Consider the following 15,884-nt stretch of genomic DNA (forward strand, 5'->3'; position numbering starts at 1 on the left):
GGGTGTGGGGGGGGGGGGCGCACGGGGTGGGGGCGGGGCATGGTGCTGTATACCCATAACCCTAGCACTTGGCAAGAAGATTGTGAGTTTTGAGGTCAAACTGGACCCCACACACAGACCTTGTCAAAAAAAAAATTAAGTAAATTTAAATATATTCTAAGATGAAATTATTCTCTTCCTCCCTTAAATAAATATTAAAATATATTTCAGTAATACTTTAATTTTATTTAATTATTCATTAAACAATAAAACAGTCAACAGTTTAAAATATACATAATTATCTTTGCATATACACAGAAGCTTCTGAATGTGAAACAAGGGCTCCTAAAACTTGTTTCAGCCATCTGAGTTCATTCCACTGGATCCATCATCTCTAAATCTTGTAGTCAAACAGTCAAACAGTCACTATGTTCAAAGTGAGGAGAGTCAGTTCTTGGCTTTTCCTTTTTTTACAGGAAGTTGACCTGTGGCTTCCAAATACTTATTAATGAGCTCTTCTTGTGTGGACGGTGAACACGGCTGGTATCTGCAGTACTCCATTGTGTACTCTCCTTTCCCCTAGAAAAGAGAGGGAGAGGGAGAGGAAGAGAGATTTGTTTGCTTACGACTCTTAAGCATGCAGAATTTCCTGAAGAGCCCTAAAGTGAGGTTTCATTCTACATTATTGTTGCTTACCTCTGTGCAAGACCTAAGTTCAGTGGAGTAGCCAAACATATTATTTAGGGGGACCTAAAAACAAACACAATAAACATTTTAGCACCACTTGTTGAAAAACATTTGAGGAAATACAGGGATGCATTAGTCAATTTAGTGCCTTAAAATTAGTTTTCTATTGACAATTTTAGGTTTGAAAGAATCAAAAGTCAGAGTCACTTCTGTCTTATCCCAGACAGGAAACCCTATTTTAAAGTTATTTGACAGGCATAGTTAGAGAAAATCTTTTTTTACGAGACAGGGTTTCTCTGTCTTGTTTTGGAGGCTGTTGGTCCAGCCTGGCCTCGAACTCACAGAGATCCACCTGCCTCTGCCTCCCGAGTGCTGGGATTAAAGGCGTGCGCCACTACCGCCCAGCTAGAGAAAATCTTTGATTTCACAGTGTGTCCCACTGATGCCTTCCCCCTGCAGGGGTTCACCCATGCTTGGAATGTGCGCTCCCACTGAGCTGCACAAAGCCCTCCTTTGGGTAGTGACATGGGACACTGACAGCAAGATCCTTCTGGAGTGATCTACAATGTGACTGATACTCTCTCCTCCCTGAGATTGAAGTTAAGACAGGGTACAGATCAGGGAAGTAAATACTAGTCTTATAACACAATAAAGTAGCTATACAAATAAGGTTAAAACAGGAAAAAAGAAGCTATACATCTAAGAAAAAACAAATTCACCAAAAATACATAGCCAAGATATAAATAATCCTATTTTTGGCTTTTGCACTGAAGAGTTGCTCTCATAGAAAATTATACAAATTGCCACAAAATAGAAGCTGCAAACTCAAAGCAATGCTTCACTTTGCTCTACAATTTCCAAAACCAAAGTCAACTGGTTTCCTTCTGTGACTAACAAAAGCAAGACAATGTGTAACCCCAAAGGTGTTATCTCATGGGGCTGAGGCATCAGGATTACTGTGAGTTCCAGGCCAGCCTGAGCTAGTGTGAGAATGTATCTGGAAAAATGAAACAAAGAAACCTGGGAGACCAATGACCATACTTACGTCTGCATACAGTGTGAAATAGTCCTCGATTCCATCTTGCCCTGTGATTACTCCATGGCGCCGGTTAATTCCTGCTATTACTGTTCCCTGAAATTCATTTGGAGCTACAACTTCCACAGACATAATAGGCTCAAGAATACACAATGTGGCATTTGCCAAGGCTAGGTTTAAAAATAAAAAACAACAACAAAAAGAAAAGTATATTAGTCATTAAACTTGAAGTCTCTCCAGCTCTATATGAGACAGGTGGCACTTTCCCAAAGGTATACAAGCAGCATGTTTCAAATTTCCCCCAGATCCATTGTTTTTTGTTTGTTTGTTTGTTTGTTTTTTGTTTTTATATAGTAATGGTAACAGTTATCTTTGTGGAAATTCCAAGAGATAATGTTTCATTCTGGTGCTAGTATTTCAATTAGCATACTTTACAAAAAAAAAATCCTTAAATCTCATTAAACTGCAGAGCACAGAAAGCATCAATCATCAAGTGCAGCTTCTACTGTGCAAACTCATTCAGCTGTGCTTCTTGGTCTCTCTGCAGTCTTCACATACAGACAAGCTCTGCAGTGAGACCAACAGAAACCCACTCTTTTTTCCTGGTCCTTGGCACATATGTATGTATGTATGTATGTATGTATGTATGTATGTATGTATGTCATATTGTATATTACAATCACTTATCACAGGGCAGGATAAGTGAAGGTGTTTGAAGAAAAGAATCCAGTCATTTCTAAGAAGCCTCCTCTTTTCTAGGCTGAACAATTCCACTGCCTGACCAAGACTAAGGTCCTCTAACAAGCTATTGCTTCTTGTGAAAAGTCCATCCACGTCTTAAGCTTCTTCACCAATAACTGAAAACTACCAGAACACATGTTAACAGCCCCTTTAACATAAAACTCATTGTGTATTTTTCTGTCCCATCTAATACACAACTACTGTACTTCTTAGTTACAAATACTGGCTGATATTTACGGAGGAAGTAAAATAAAACTTCAAATATTTATACTTAATTTAGTAGCTTGCTGGAGCAGAATGTTTAGCCTCAGACCAGCTGCACCGTCCTTAAATAAAAGCTTTTAAGCAAAACACAGAAAATAAGCTATGTGTTTGAAAATAACCATAGTTTTTCCAGAGCCATCTATCTGTAAGGAATTAATTAGCAACCTCTTTTGTATATTTATATAAGTCCTTCTAAAGGCACTAGTCTTAAGTGCAGGAACTGTTAGAGTGACAATGTAACACACATTCCTCAGTACCAGTAGGGGGTTGGCACCAGAACCTCAACTAGGTACCAAACTCCACAGATGCTCAAGTTTCTATGCCATGTACACAATGTTTTGATATTTGCATATAGCACTCTTAAAATTACCCATAGATCCCAATACCCAATTCACTGTAAGTTTCTGTTAATAACACTGGTGATTCCCTATTTCAGTACACTGATACAAACAAGCATCAGCAGGCCAGGTGCTTAAGTGGCTAAAAGAGGAGGTAGTCAAGGGCTAAGACTAGTCTAGGTTTAACTTTAAACTCCACCAAACTAGTATGTGATCTTGGGCTATGAAACTAATTGCTCTGAACCTCAGCCCTCTCAGTTCTAAGGTCACTATGAAGATAAGCACTCTCGTGTACTCAACACAGCATACCCAAGGGATCAATAAGCATTATGAGCAACAACCGAGGTGAACATGCTGGGAAATGAGTGGCATGGCACAATGCTAAACCAAAGGCAATATAACAGGAAGAATTGTATTCAGTGTGCCTAACTGTATGTATGTATGTATGTATGTACGTATGCACGTGCGTGCACGCACACACACACATTAGGGACATTTTCAAGTACTATTCCAAGTAATGTTCCCAGGCAGCCTGGGAAAGTTCAAGTGATGGACCTACTTTTATACAGTAAGGAGAAGAGAAAGAAAGACTTCAACTCACACCCTGGCACAGAATGGCAAGAGATCCTGGAGAAGACCCTGCCAGGTTTAATGAGCTAACAACAATTCTGGCTATGTTTAGAATGGTTGGAAGGCCAATGTTTGGGAGAATAACTAAAAACTAGTTATGGAGGTGACAGCAACACTCACATCTGTAGGGCCAAATCAGGCCAAGCACATTTGGTTTCATATTTCAGTTTAAGTTACATCACTGATTGATCACTGAGGCAAGTTCAAAATTTGGTTTGCACTGGTATATGAAAATCTAAACTATCTTCTAATCTTGATACTATATCACATATTTTACTATATATCATTATAGACACACTAGCCTAAGCATAGGCTACTCTAATACTGATCTCATTTAGCAAGCATCAGTCTTACCCAAACACCCTCAAATTGCAATTAGTGACATATATGCATCAATTCTTTTATTGTTTGGTGAAAACTTCTTGTCCTTGATTTAATTAATTAATTACTTAATTAATTTTGTTTGTTTGGATTTCTTTGGGTTGCCCTGGCTATCCTGACTTGCTTTGTAGACCAGGCTAGCCTTGAACTCATAGATCCACCTGCTGGGGTTAAATGCATCACATTTTAACATTTTAAAACTTTCTTTTGTTTTTTAGGACTTTTAAAAACCAATCATGATTTTTATTCCAAATTTAATGCCTTTCTTTTTTAAACTGCATTCTATTTTGGCAATTACTTATGGAAAAAAATGTAGCTTCATATATTTTTATCTTTAATCATAAAGACAAAAGAATCACATGGAGAAACCCCAAATCAGTTGTTTTTCATGCTAGCACCTTGCTTATCCACACAACTTGGTTAAGAACACACACACACACACACACATACACACACACACACACACACACACACACAGAGAGAGAGAGAGAGAGAGAGAGAGAGAAACTTCCCATTTTAATTATAATACAGAATTTTTCCTTGTACATTCACTTCATTTGCTTTGTCATTGGAATATGTGTATACTTAAATATAGGAAGAGTTTAAAACTGAAGCTATATGTTAACTGATGTGTAAATAATTTATCTTAGCTTTACCTAATCTCTATTTCCATGAAAGTTACAAATTTCTACTCAAGAACCAGCATAAAACAATTGGTGCTTTTTATGCAATTGTATTTCTAAGAAGTATTAAAGTGACTTAGCACTCATTTTAAGATTAAAGGAGTGGGCATTTCAAGGTCAGGAGGTGGGCAGACTAATCTGAGCTATGCCACTAACATCCACATCATTTCCTTTCTTCAGACTGAGCAAATTCCTGCATCGCAGACTGCACAGCCTGTTCCACACACAGCTAATATAAAAAATGGATGATTACTCTTCCTTTCTATAGCTGAAAACTAGAAGATAATTATTAACTTTAAATAAAATAAAAAATTAGCATCTTAGTCTAGAAAACAGCAGCCCAAGACACTGTCTAACATTAATCACAGATGCAAACTTAGACCAAAAGGAATTCAAAGAGCTCAAAATGCGTACAGAATCAATAGAATTCTGATTTATGGAATGCTTAGGAAATAATAAAGAAATATTAATTATCTACTGTCTGTTTTAGCTCTTTGATGGAAATATCTTTTAAATGTTTTATGAATCATAATTTTATTATGTAAAGATGCTTACGTATATTACTAGGAAATTGACAAATACCAGATCTGGATGAGGAGGCAAAGAAAATGAATTTTCTGGCTTCAGGATAGCTATGAAATTCTTTGCTGGATAATTCTGATCTTAAATAACTTTGTTGTCATTTGTTTCCTACTGCCCTGAATTAAAAGCAAAGAGTTCAGGGGGCTGGAGAGATGGCTCAGGCTGCTCTTCCAGATGTCCTGAGTTTAATTCCCGGCATCCACATTGTGGCTCACAACCACCTATAATGGGATCCGCTGCTCTCTTCTGTAGTGTAGGACACATGAAAGCAGAGCACTCATATACATTTAAAAAATAGGAAAGAGTCAGATAAGCCTGCCTATAACTGCTCAGAGTTACAGTTCACAGTTCTAGTAAAGGTATTATCCCATGTAAGGTTGACAATTTTAGGAGTTTAGTGGGAAGTCTGTATTATGCATAAAGTTTACTGAATTCTTTCAAACACTTTTCCATTCTCATAATATTGCCTAGCTGCTTAAAATGTGATATATGAAAAAATTACTTATAAATTTATGAACTCCTTGACATTTAAATAAATGAGTTAAAAATAACACGACTAGTTAATTTATCTTTAAAATACTTTTAAAGAGTTCTGAGCATTTGTCTTCTCTATTAAAACCAGAACTTCAGATTGTGTATGAACTTAAACACATTAACGATAAACATCCAGAAATTTTAGAACAGGGTTAGGCTTTGATTTTTGCAAGAAAGAACACAATCATCACCCATCACTTCAAATCTGTATCCATCCCTTACCTCCCATACTCCATCCTAAATTCTGGATGGAGGAGAATACAAACAGTGCTGCTTCTCACTATGACGGTCTCCCAGGGAACACAAATATGGAGGGCACTGGGACACAGCATACCTTGTTTAAGAGCACCTTCTCCGGCTCGGATGAAAGAGATTTCATTAGAATCAACCATGTGATGTGCACCATCTTGCAGAACAAACCGTAGTCCAGAAAGCTTGTGACCAGAAAGAGGGCCCTTTTCGCAGGCATCCAAAAACCCCTAACAACGAATGAATATAACTGCAATGAGATTTCACTTGCAGAGCATTACCCAAAATTCTAAAGCACGCTATTGCTCAGAAATGTAGTTTTCTTAAGCTATTAGCTGTCTTTCAGCTCTCAAAAATCTTCTGACTAAGTTGGAAAGGGACAGTACATGACGGGTGTGAGATGGCTGGAAAATGAAGGTAAGGGCACTCATCAACACTGCCCCACAACCTCAACTGCAGGAATGACTTAATACTCACTCCCTTATAGAGACCCAATGAAGGAAGGGAGGAAAGGCAAGCTAAGGTCACCAACTCTACCAATATGGATGTGTAGGCGGTAGCTGTGGCTTGAGCCCTATTACAGATCCATTACTACTTTGCTGTACTGGTATATCACAATATAAAAACCACCGTGTAAAGATGCAGGGTGTTGCTGAGAACTAGAATTGAAGAGAATTTCATTTTTCCAAATGCAACTCTCTTTTTGAAAGGCAGCTTCATCAAGGTATAATTTACATACAACAAAATGCATGTTTAGAGAACAGTGGACAAGTTTGCAACTTCTTTTCAGTCACTTAAATACTTCTAGAACTCCTCTAATTCAGGGACACAGCTACACACATAACAGATTATATTTCTGACATTTCAAAACTGTAAACTATGTATGCTGAAAACTATGTAAAGCCTTCTCTTTCTTCTGTGAATTTGAGATATCTGGTATTTAGAAGTGTGTGAATGGCAAAGGATTATCTTAAAGTAAGAGTGAAATACATTACCCACAACAACAATAAAAAATGCTATTACCACTGAAATCAAAATTATAACCTGCTGTCCAAACTAAACAATTGCTTAGAGTGCAGAACAAGCAACAGGGAAAGCAAAGCAAGTATTGAGGCTTCCTCAGTGTGCACCGTTCTCTGCCGTCTCACACATACAACCTTATCTGGCCTCAACAGCTTTGAAGGGGGCAGGCAAGCAGTTTACGCCCAATTTAACTAGTTCTGCCTGGATGAAGGGGCACACACCTTTAAGCAAAGCACTCAGGAAGTAGAGCAAGTAGACCTCTTTGAATTCCAAGCCATTCTGGGCTACATATAGACTATCTGTCTCAAAACAAACAAAACAAAGTAGCTCTTCATTTACCAAGAGCACATTCAGCAGCAGCAAAAATGTGGTAGAAAAGTACCCAGGTGCCAGGAGTCTTAACAAACAAGCATTCCTACATCAGCACACACAAGACTCATAAGCCCCTAAAACTACCACAAACTTTGATGAATGATTGCAATCAATGTAGTAGCATCAATTCATGAAGAGTGATTATCCATAAGATGAACAGAGCAACTTGCCATCATTGTCACAGCATGTGTTTACAGCCCCTCAACCGGAATGGAGGTTTGGAGATGGAAAGCGTGACAGTCCATAAAAAAGGATGTTTAACTAAAAGCAACCATGACAGACACAAACATGACAGAAGAGAACAGCATGATTTAAAAGCAAATAACCTCCTTTCAAATGCTACAGAGCTTTGTTAAACATTACCTTTTCAACTGCAGGCACAAACTGCTTTGGAACGTTGGCCCCAAAAGTTTCATCAGAAAACTCCAATTTAGTATAGTCTTCCGGGGCCAGGGGCTCCAGCACACCTATTACTTTTCCAAACTGGCCAGCACCACCTGACTGTTTTTTATGTGTAAAATCAAATCTGCAAATGATTTAGGAGGAGAAAACAAACAGAGCATGAGTAATTAGCAAAATGAAATAAACTCCCACTAATTTACACAAAATCCACAGCTCATATATTTTTTAAAACCTTTTCCTTTGACTAGCAAGGCCATACTATGGAATTTATTATAGAAGTTATTTAGAAGAAATTTTTTTCTGTTCTGACTCAGGGTGAATGAGAGGCATACCACCTAAGCAATTAAGTTTTTTCAATCTTCTAACAGGATCAGCCTGAGGCTTCTAACAACTCCATTCCAAAGAGTTCATCCAATTCTGGAACGCTACCCTTCCAAGTCACACAATGTAGTAAACAAGGATGATTACTTAAAATAAGAACTCTGATAGCTATAGCTAATCTATTTAGGCAGTTTCTACTTGATTTTACTATTTAGCATTATAGATATTGATGATTTAAAGCCAGTACCAGATGTAATAATTAAGACCTGAAAATGATTAATGACAAAATGCTAATAATGAGCATAAAAAAGGCTTTCAATGTCAGCCTACAATCCCAGTGCCAGTGAGTCTGGAAAACAAGGAGGTTCCCAAGAGAGATGCATGATACCCCAGAGAAATGGAATGAGGCAATATCTCCTGAGCAGATTGGGAACATCGGGGAGGAGAGAAGGAACCAAGAAAAAGAGAGGGGGGATAAGAGGAGGGGAGAAGAAGGCATGGGGGACCAGGAAGGTTGAGTTGAGGTAAGAATAGAGGATAGCAGGATGAGAAATACCATAATAGATCGAGTCATTATAAGCTTGAGGAGAGAGCTGATACTAGTGAGATCTCCAGAGATCTACAAGGATAACACCAACTGGCAAACTAAATAATGGTGAACACAAGTTGGGGAAGGGCTTAAGTCCTGCCCAGGATGAAATGACTTTAGAGATCCCCCCCCCCAAGGGATTCCTCCCTGGGGAATGATGTGGGGATTGGGTGGGGGTGGGGGGCTACCAGTGAGAGGTAGCTTTGTCAAAATACAATGTCATATCAAATGTAATGCTACTGAGAATTCTGCTGGGTTTCTTGCTTATCTCTAATTCATAGACTCATTTTTATCTACTTTATTTTTAATTTTTTGAGAAAGGTCTCAGTATGTTGGCCTGGGTAGTCTGGAACTGGGTAGTCTGGAACTGGTCTCAGTATGTTGGCCTGGGTAGTCTGGGTAGTCTGGGTAGTCTGGGTAGTCTGGAAGGAATCCCAAATACTGGGATTAAAAGCATGAGCCACTATGACTAGCCATTTTGACTTTATAATCATACTCAAGTTACAAGACAGTATTTTTTTTACCTTGTTCAATGCTCATATTGTAATATAAAATCAATAGTGTAAATTACCTGATCCTGGAGATTCATAATAACTTGTTTTCTTGAAGACAGTCTACACATTATTCAAATCTGAGTATAACGAACTGAATATTTACCATTGATGAAATTACAATAGGTAACTAAGATTTAAAGACTTAAGTAGGCTGGAGAGATGGCTCTGAAGTTGAGCGCACCGCAGAGGACTTGAGTTTGGTTCCCAGCACCCACACATGTGGCACAGAACTCCAACTCCAGAGGGATCTCATGTGCCTGCACTCACGTGTGCATATAAATACACATAATTAAAAATCATAACATTAAATTTTTAAGAGAGTCACTAAGTCTCATATTTCTAAGATCAGTGCAGTAAGGGAGGTCTGCACATACATTTTTAAGTTTTTTTTCTCTGATTCCAATTAGTCCCCTAACTTTATAGTATGTTTTTTTCTGCCTCTCCACTCTAGATCATACTCCAAAGAAAGCTGGGGTGAGCAAGCCAGTTCCTGGAGGCTCACAGTGGGAAAGGTAGGGGTGAATCACACCTGGACTTGGTACCTTGCCCTGTGAGGCCCATTTGAGGAAAGCTATTCCAATCTGCATGTAAAAAGCCAGGAGCAGCTGATGGTTTCTAGAGGACCCACTGGGGCATGGCTGGAAAGACCCGACCTTGCCTCCTGAATTCCCACCTTTCCTTCCTACACCTGCCAGAGCCTGCTGGAGCCAGAGGGAATGCCCGGGCTTTTCTTTAGGAGGCACCCGCCTACCCCGGGGCGGGGCCGGGCTCCTAGCGGCGGAGCCACAGCCCAAACAGTTTCCTGCGCTAAGGAGGAAGAGGGAAGGAAGACGCTGAGGCTCACACACATCCAACCCAACTGTAGGCTTCGCCGCCGCACCGGAGACGACTCGGCCGCCGCCCACTGCATCCACTGCGACCCCCTTAAACCAGGGCAGCCCGCACTCCCTGAACCCCAAAGATGGAAATCCCAGCCACCCACTATGCAGTCTCCAGAGCTGCCTCAGTGGCAGAGAACTGCATCAACTACCAGCAGGGGACCCCCCACAAGGTGTTCCAGGTGCAGACGGTCCAGCAGGCCAGCAAGGAGGTAAGTCCCGGGCCCGGGCTGGGATCTGGGATCCGTTGGCTCTCACCCTTCACCGCCGCTGCCCGAGGCTCTGCCTCCGAAACTAGCGTTCCTCCGGGTCCCTAGTACGGGACTCAGCCCAGAACCATTTGCTTTCACCGTCCCGCAGAGAACCCACGCAGACCCAGATTTTGTTCATATTAGTTCAAGGAATTGGGGAGATGCACGAGGTGGGGGCATCTTTCCCTTTTCCGTGGTGAGACGAGGTCTAGAGGGAAGGCATTCTCAATAAATACCCTGGAAGCTGTTACTGTTTTGTCTTTCTGCTGGCTGTCTGTCTTGGCCGACCGAAGCTCATGGCCTCCAAACAACTCCCTAAACTTTAAAGGCAACTCTTCGGCCCTTTACCCAAAAGGACGGGAAACTATGAGAAACTAGCCAGCCCCTTGTAAGAGAACAAAAGCACTGTGTGCTGCTGCCAGGCTCCGGCCACCCACATCCTGCCTGAGATGAAGCGTTTCCCGGGCTGAAGCTGGGCTAATGTTTAAGGCCTCAAGAGTGCCCCACCACGACACCCCCATAATCTGACACAACTGCTGAAATTTTTTGTTTATAGAGAAAAGGTTTTTATTTTTGAAGCTGTACTAGGTACGATAATTAGGTGTAAACTTCAAATTTATATTCTCATGTGAAAGTGGAATATCTAAATCTATCTATTCATAAGATTTAAGTATGGTTTGGCAGATCAAGAGACACAAGCACAAACAGCACATACACGCGTTGTTTCTCGATCACGTGGCAGCGATCTGCCTCTAATAATTCAGTCACTGGATGCTCTGATACCCTGGGCTTTAAGATAAGCCTCTCCAAAGGTGTATCCTATTGTCATTTAATCTGTGTACTTTGTATGCTTGTATCCATCTTCTACTCTAAAATAAATCAATAGAGACTGACAAATCAGAAGTAAGGCCTGGGGGAGGGGTGATGAGGTACAGCAATATATATATATATAGTCATGAAAAGTGGCAGAATGAAACCCATTGTGTTATGTTTAAAAAGATGCAAAGCTTACATGTATTTCCTTACACTGGCCACCCTCCCAGCCACGTAATAGTAATAAGAATGTCCTAACTAGAAAGATTTGACTTATTACAGTATCTTGTTTTCCTAATTTTAGGATATTCCAGGAAGAGGGCACAAGTATTGCCTTAAATTTTCTGTGGAAGAAATTATCCAAAAAGTAAGTTAAATGCCCTGTCTAGTGAATAAATTTTGATTCAGCATATTCTAATCACTTTTGCAGAAGGATTTGATCTTGGGCCTTTCCTATTGGTGCTGACAAGTCTCTGAGTATAAATGGCAGCCCCTCTGCAGGCGAAGTCACGTGAGCCAGCATGCACTGCCTCAGTTCTTTCTATTTAATTATTTAGAGACGGTCAGTTATTTCAGTTCAGATAAATCACCCTTAAAAAGATCACACATTCTCAGGGTCTGAACTCTCCTTGTATGATTGAATATAGTAATTTACTCTCCAGTCATGGTTGCTTTTTTATGCCTGCCTTTTAATTGGGTATTCAAATTAAGTACCTTTAGAAATTCAGGAGCAATAGAATGGCCAACTGTGATTCCAGTAATCCCTCAGTAATGAGGCAGGAAAGTTTGAAAAAATTTTTATGCCTGTCAAATTGTTAATGGAATAAATTTAAAAGAAAGAGCTGCATTTTGTGCCACAGCCATCTTGAAATTGTGGAAAGTTTGCCTTCTCCCTGAGTAGAACTCAAGACACTCACAAGAGGAAATTCCCTGAAAGGCATTTGAGCTGCTGGACAACCACTATCCCTTACTTTTATAGTAGGGAGACACTGCTGTGTCTGCATCTGGAAAAGACAGTGGTTTCAGAAGCAGAGAGAAAGGGTAAAGACCAAACTTAGAAGGGACCAGTCCTGTCGACATGGCAAACCAACAGCCACTAACAATGAAGTATAAGCAGTCTTAGGGTTAGCATTCCTAACTTCCTGAGACCTAGTCATTTACGATCATAAATGGCCATCTGTAAGATTGATCTTTTGTAAAAATGTTTCTAACAGCAAGTTACAGTGAACTGCACAGCCGAAGTTCTTTACCCTCAAATGGGACAAGGGACTGCACCAGAGGTCAACTTCACATTTGAAGGAGAAATTGGCAAGAACCCAGATGAAGAAGATAACACATTTTATCAAAGACTTATGTCTATGAAGGAACCACTACAAGCACAAAACATTCCAGGTACACACATAAAGCATGGGAAATCTGTTTTTCAAACTTGAGATGTATCTCTATTACCCATGCTCATAATTGTTTGATGTTAACTATGTTGGAAATAAACTGACTTTTACCAAAATACTTATTTCTAATCTAATCCAGCAATAAAAAGGAGGATCTGGAATTTTAAAATCCACGGCTTAATTTAGTTTTCACACACATTAGGACACTAGGAAGCATGACTAAAATTTTTAATTTTTTTAATCTAAAAAGGTTAGTATATACATTTAGCATATAAATGTCTCCTCTACCAGACAGTCATGGAAACGTGTCTCCACAAATGAAGCCAATTCGCCACTTAGCCTGGGTCGCCTGCAGTTATATAATGTGGCAGAATTCAACTGAAGACACGTGGTATAAAATGGCACAAATTCAAACCGTCAAGCAAGTGGTATGTAATTTCTCTCTACAAAGTGTGCTCTGAACAGTTAATACTGACTTAGTGCCGGTGTCTGTAACTGGATAGTGTTCCCGTTGCCGTACCAGTGACCCTGGTGGTGTGAAGGCCCTGATGAAGGGCAAGTTGAAGGGAAGCATCCAAAGCAACAGCACTGGTCCCCAAAGGCACTTGGCTTACCAGCAGAGAGCCCAGACATAGGCCTCTCTGCCTAACATCTATCTTCCCAACAATTGTGTCTGCTGAGTTTGCCTTCCCTGGTCACACATCACAGGCAGCAAATATTACCAAGGCAAAGCTAAGGATTTTCTAGGAAACATCTTCTAATGAGCAGTTTCTAGATTGCATTTTTATGCCAAGCAAATCAGATTTGGTTATCTATGATGCTTTATCCAGACCCTTTTCCAGAGTAAAAAGGGTTGAAGCTTTATTAGTATATGCTAGACAAAGACTCAGGCACAGTATACATTTTTAATAAATCATCCTATCTTTAATTTGCTTTACAAAAGTCCTGAGGGCCATTTTTTTTTATCACAAAGCTGCACTTCAAAACTATGAAGTTGTGGGTTAAAATTTAGCTAGATATTTATTTATTTATTTATTTGCATTCAGTTTAATACAGAATATTTCCTTTTTAACAACCTAGACAGTGTATTTGAATTGCTATTGTCTGAACTAACTGCATTTTTTCTCTACTGAATGGGGTTCCTTGGCTACCTAGAGACAGGACTGGCATTTCTGTCCAGAGAGAATCATAGCACTGTGGTCTTTGTAAGCTTGGACCAGTTCTAGTTGTTCCTCGGTGCATGCGTGATTCTTTTCTCTAATCTCTTTAGTTATGGTTTACTAGCCTCATGCTTTCTTAAGCCTAATACCATGGGTATGTAGAAATGCATCTTTCTAGACCAGAAATATATCTGAATAGATTCTTTAGTTTTTCCTCTTGGAGGTAAAATGAGGGAATATTCAACTGGTATCTAATGGGAAACAAGAAAGAGTACTAAGAATCAAAAGAGAGTTTCCATAAACTGCAAGAAAAGGGCTTCCTGCTGCCTCTTTCAGCATGCAGGCTGCACACTGCAGAAGAGCTGGAGCACTGTGTGTCTTCAGGGGCCTTTGTAACTGCGTACTAGACACCTATAACAGCTGGCAGGACAGCAGTTACAGCACTCGGAGTGAGAGGCCACAAACCTATTAAATGCTGCAGCATTTTGAGAAACAGAGATTCTGCTTTCCAAATGCATTTCCCAGATACCAACCTTGACTACAACATTCCTTTGAGGGGACTGAACTATCAAACCATAAAATCATCCTTATGAATTCTCAAGCTATGTCCAGCCTGTGATTTCATGCTTACAAGCCAGTGGTTTTATGCTTACTAAAAACAGCAGCAGCAGCAGCAAAAAAAACCTGACTCTCATTATATTATGATTTTAAAAGTGAGAATGGTGATTCTCGGGTTACATGTATAAGTACTGATAACTGGAGGAGCGCTCAAGCATGCTTGCCCATTACAGCCTCAATACAGCAAGGACAAACTTTGAGAAGTCTTAGCCTCATGGGCATAATACATTTCTGATGATGATTTTAACCTACACAGATGCAGTAGTTCTGTGTAGCTCACTGCATACATGCTTTTTATTCCTAAAGTAACAAACAGTACAGACCAAAGCTTTATTGTAAAATCAGATGATTTAGTCATTATATTTTACTACTGTCTGTCTGTTTTCTAAAGGATGTTATATAATTGGTTTCTTTTCGTGTGAATTCCCATTGCCATCGTTGACACTAAGGGCTTGTAAATAAAAAGCTACATACAGTATAATGCTCTTGAATAGCCACAAGTTGGAAAGTGAAAACAGAAAAACAATTTTTAGAGTAACAAATACAAAATAATGTTTTTTTAAAACATTGTTTGAAAGAGTATTTGTTTCTTCAACGTAAGAAAATAGTTGTCTGTCAGGCTAAGTTGAAGTCAGCTATGAGCTTCAAATTCTTTTCTTATAAATCAACATTAATTCAAAAAATTAAGATGTATTTGCCATAATATTGCTTAAACACTTTTTTTTTGTCATAGCCAAGAAATGATGACTTCATTGAATTAGACTATACCATTCTACTCCATGACATTGCATCGCAGGTAACATATATGACTTATCTTTATTTGATGCTACTTTGAAAATCAAGAATTCTTTTGTAGCCACACAGGTACCTTTATTCCTTTTGACTCTAAAAGCTAATGAAAATTCAAGCAGGTACCAGACTGTCTTTTTTATAACATCTGAATTTGTTTGTTTGCTGCTATTCCTGATGAAGGCATTTTAAATATTGCCAACAATATAAACTCAATTATGTTTTCTAATTTCATAACAGCATTAACTTTCTTTACTTGCAGGAGATTATTCCCTGGCAAATGCAAGTTTTGTGGCATCCACAATACGGCACAAAAGTAAAGCACAATAGCCGTCTCCCAAAGGAAGCAGGAGCAGAGTAAACAAAGACCCTAAGACCCAGATGAAATGGAAAAATGTTCCTAACGATGTGGATGACTGTCCTCATTGGCATCTAGCCTAATAAGCCAAGTAAATCCCACAGTGTCTCTTTGTCTTGGCTACAGCTCTAAGTTGCATAGATTCCATAATAAAGAGTATTACTACATAAAGATGTCTTCCCAACAGTAACAGTACTATGTATGTCCCCTAATAAAAAGTCCACTTCAGTCCCATGGAGTCTGATTGCATTGTGTACTTAC

The 15,884-nt window shown here is 39.4% G+C and overlaps 2 protein-coding genes across 2 annotated transcripts in view; one reads left to right on the forward strand and one right to left on the reverse strand.

Moving 5' to 3' along the window:
• Positions 1 to 204: 204 nt before the first annotated feature.
• The window catches only part of Gfm1 (G elongation factor mitochondrial 1), a 41,519-nt gene continuing 25,839 nt past the window's right edge, over positions 205 to 15,884 (reverse strand). The window contains exons 14-18 of the mRNA XM_005077948.4: positions 7,863 to 8,025; positions 6,190 to 6,334; positions 1,712 to 1,872; positions 676 to 729; positions 205 to 558 (exon numbers count right to left, since the gene is read on the reverse strand). Coding sequence (XP_005078005.1) covers positions 427 to 558; positions 676 to 729; positions 1,712 to 1,872; positions 6,190 to 6,334; positions 7,863 to 8,025 — 655 coding nt within the window. The 3' untranslated portion in view covers positions 205 to 426. The remainder of the gene's footprint in view (positions 559 to 675; positions 730 to 1,711; positions 1,873 to 6,189; positions 6,335 to 7,862; positions 8,026 to 15,884) is intronic.
• Positions 10,061 to 15,851, forward strand: Lxn (latexin). The gene is made up of 6 exons (XM_005077947.4): positions 10,061 to 10,455; positions 11,612 to 11,674; positions 12,522 to 12,699; positions 12,990 to 13,126; positions 15,210 to 15,272; positions 15,528 to 15,851. Exons 1-6 carry the CDS (start codon positions 10,327 to 10,329, stop codon positions 15,624 to 15,626), a joined length of 669 nt encoding a protein of 222 aa, XP_005078004.1. The 5' UTR covers positions 10,061 to 10,326; the 3' UTR covers positions 15,627 to 15,851.

Source organism: Mesocricetus auratus, unplaced genomic scaffold (genome assembly GCF_017639785.1).
Source record: "Mesocricetus auratus isolate SY011 unplaced genomic scaffold, BCM_Maur_2.0 Super-Scaffold_100011, whole genome shotgun sequence".
NCBI lineage: Eukaryota > Metazoa > Chordata > Mammalia > Rodentia > Cricetidae > Mesocricetus > Mesocricetus auratus.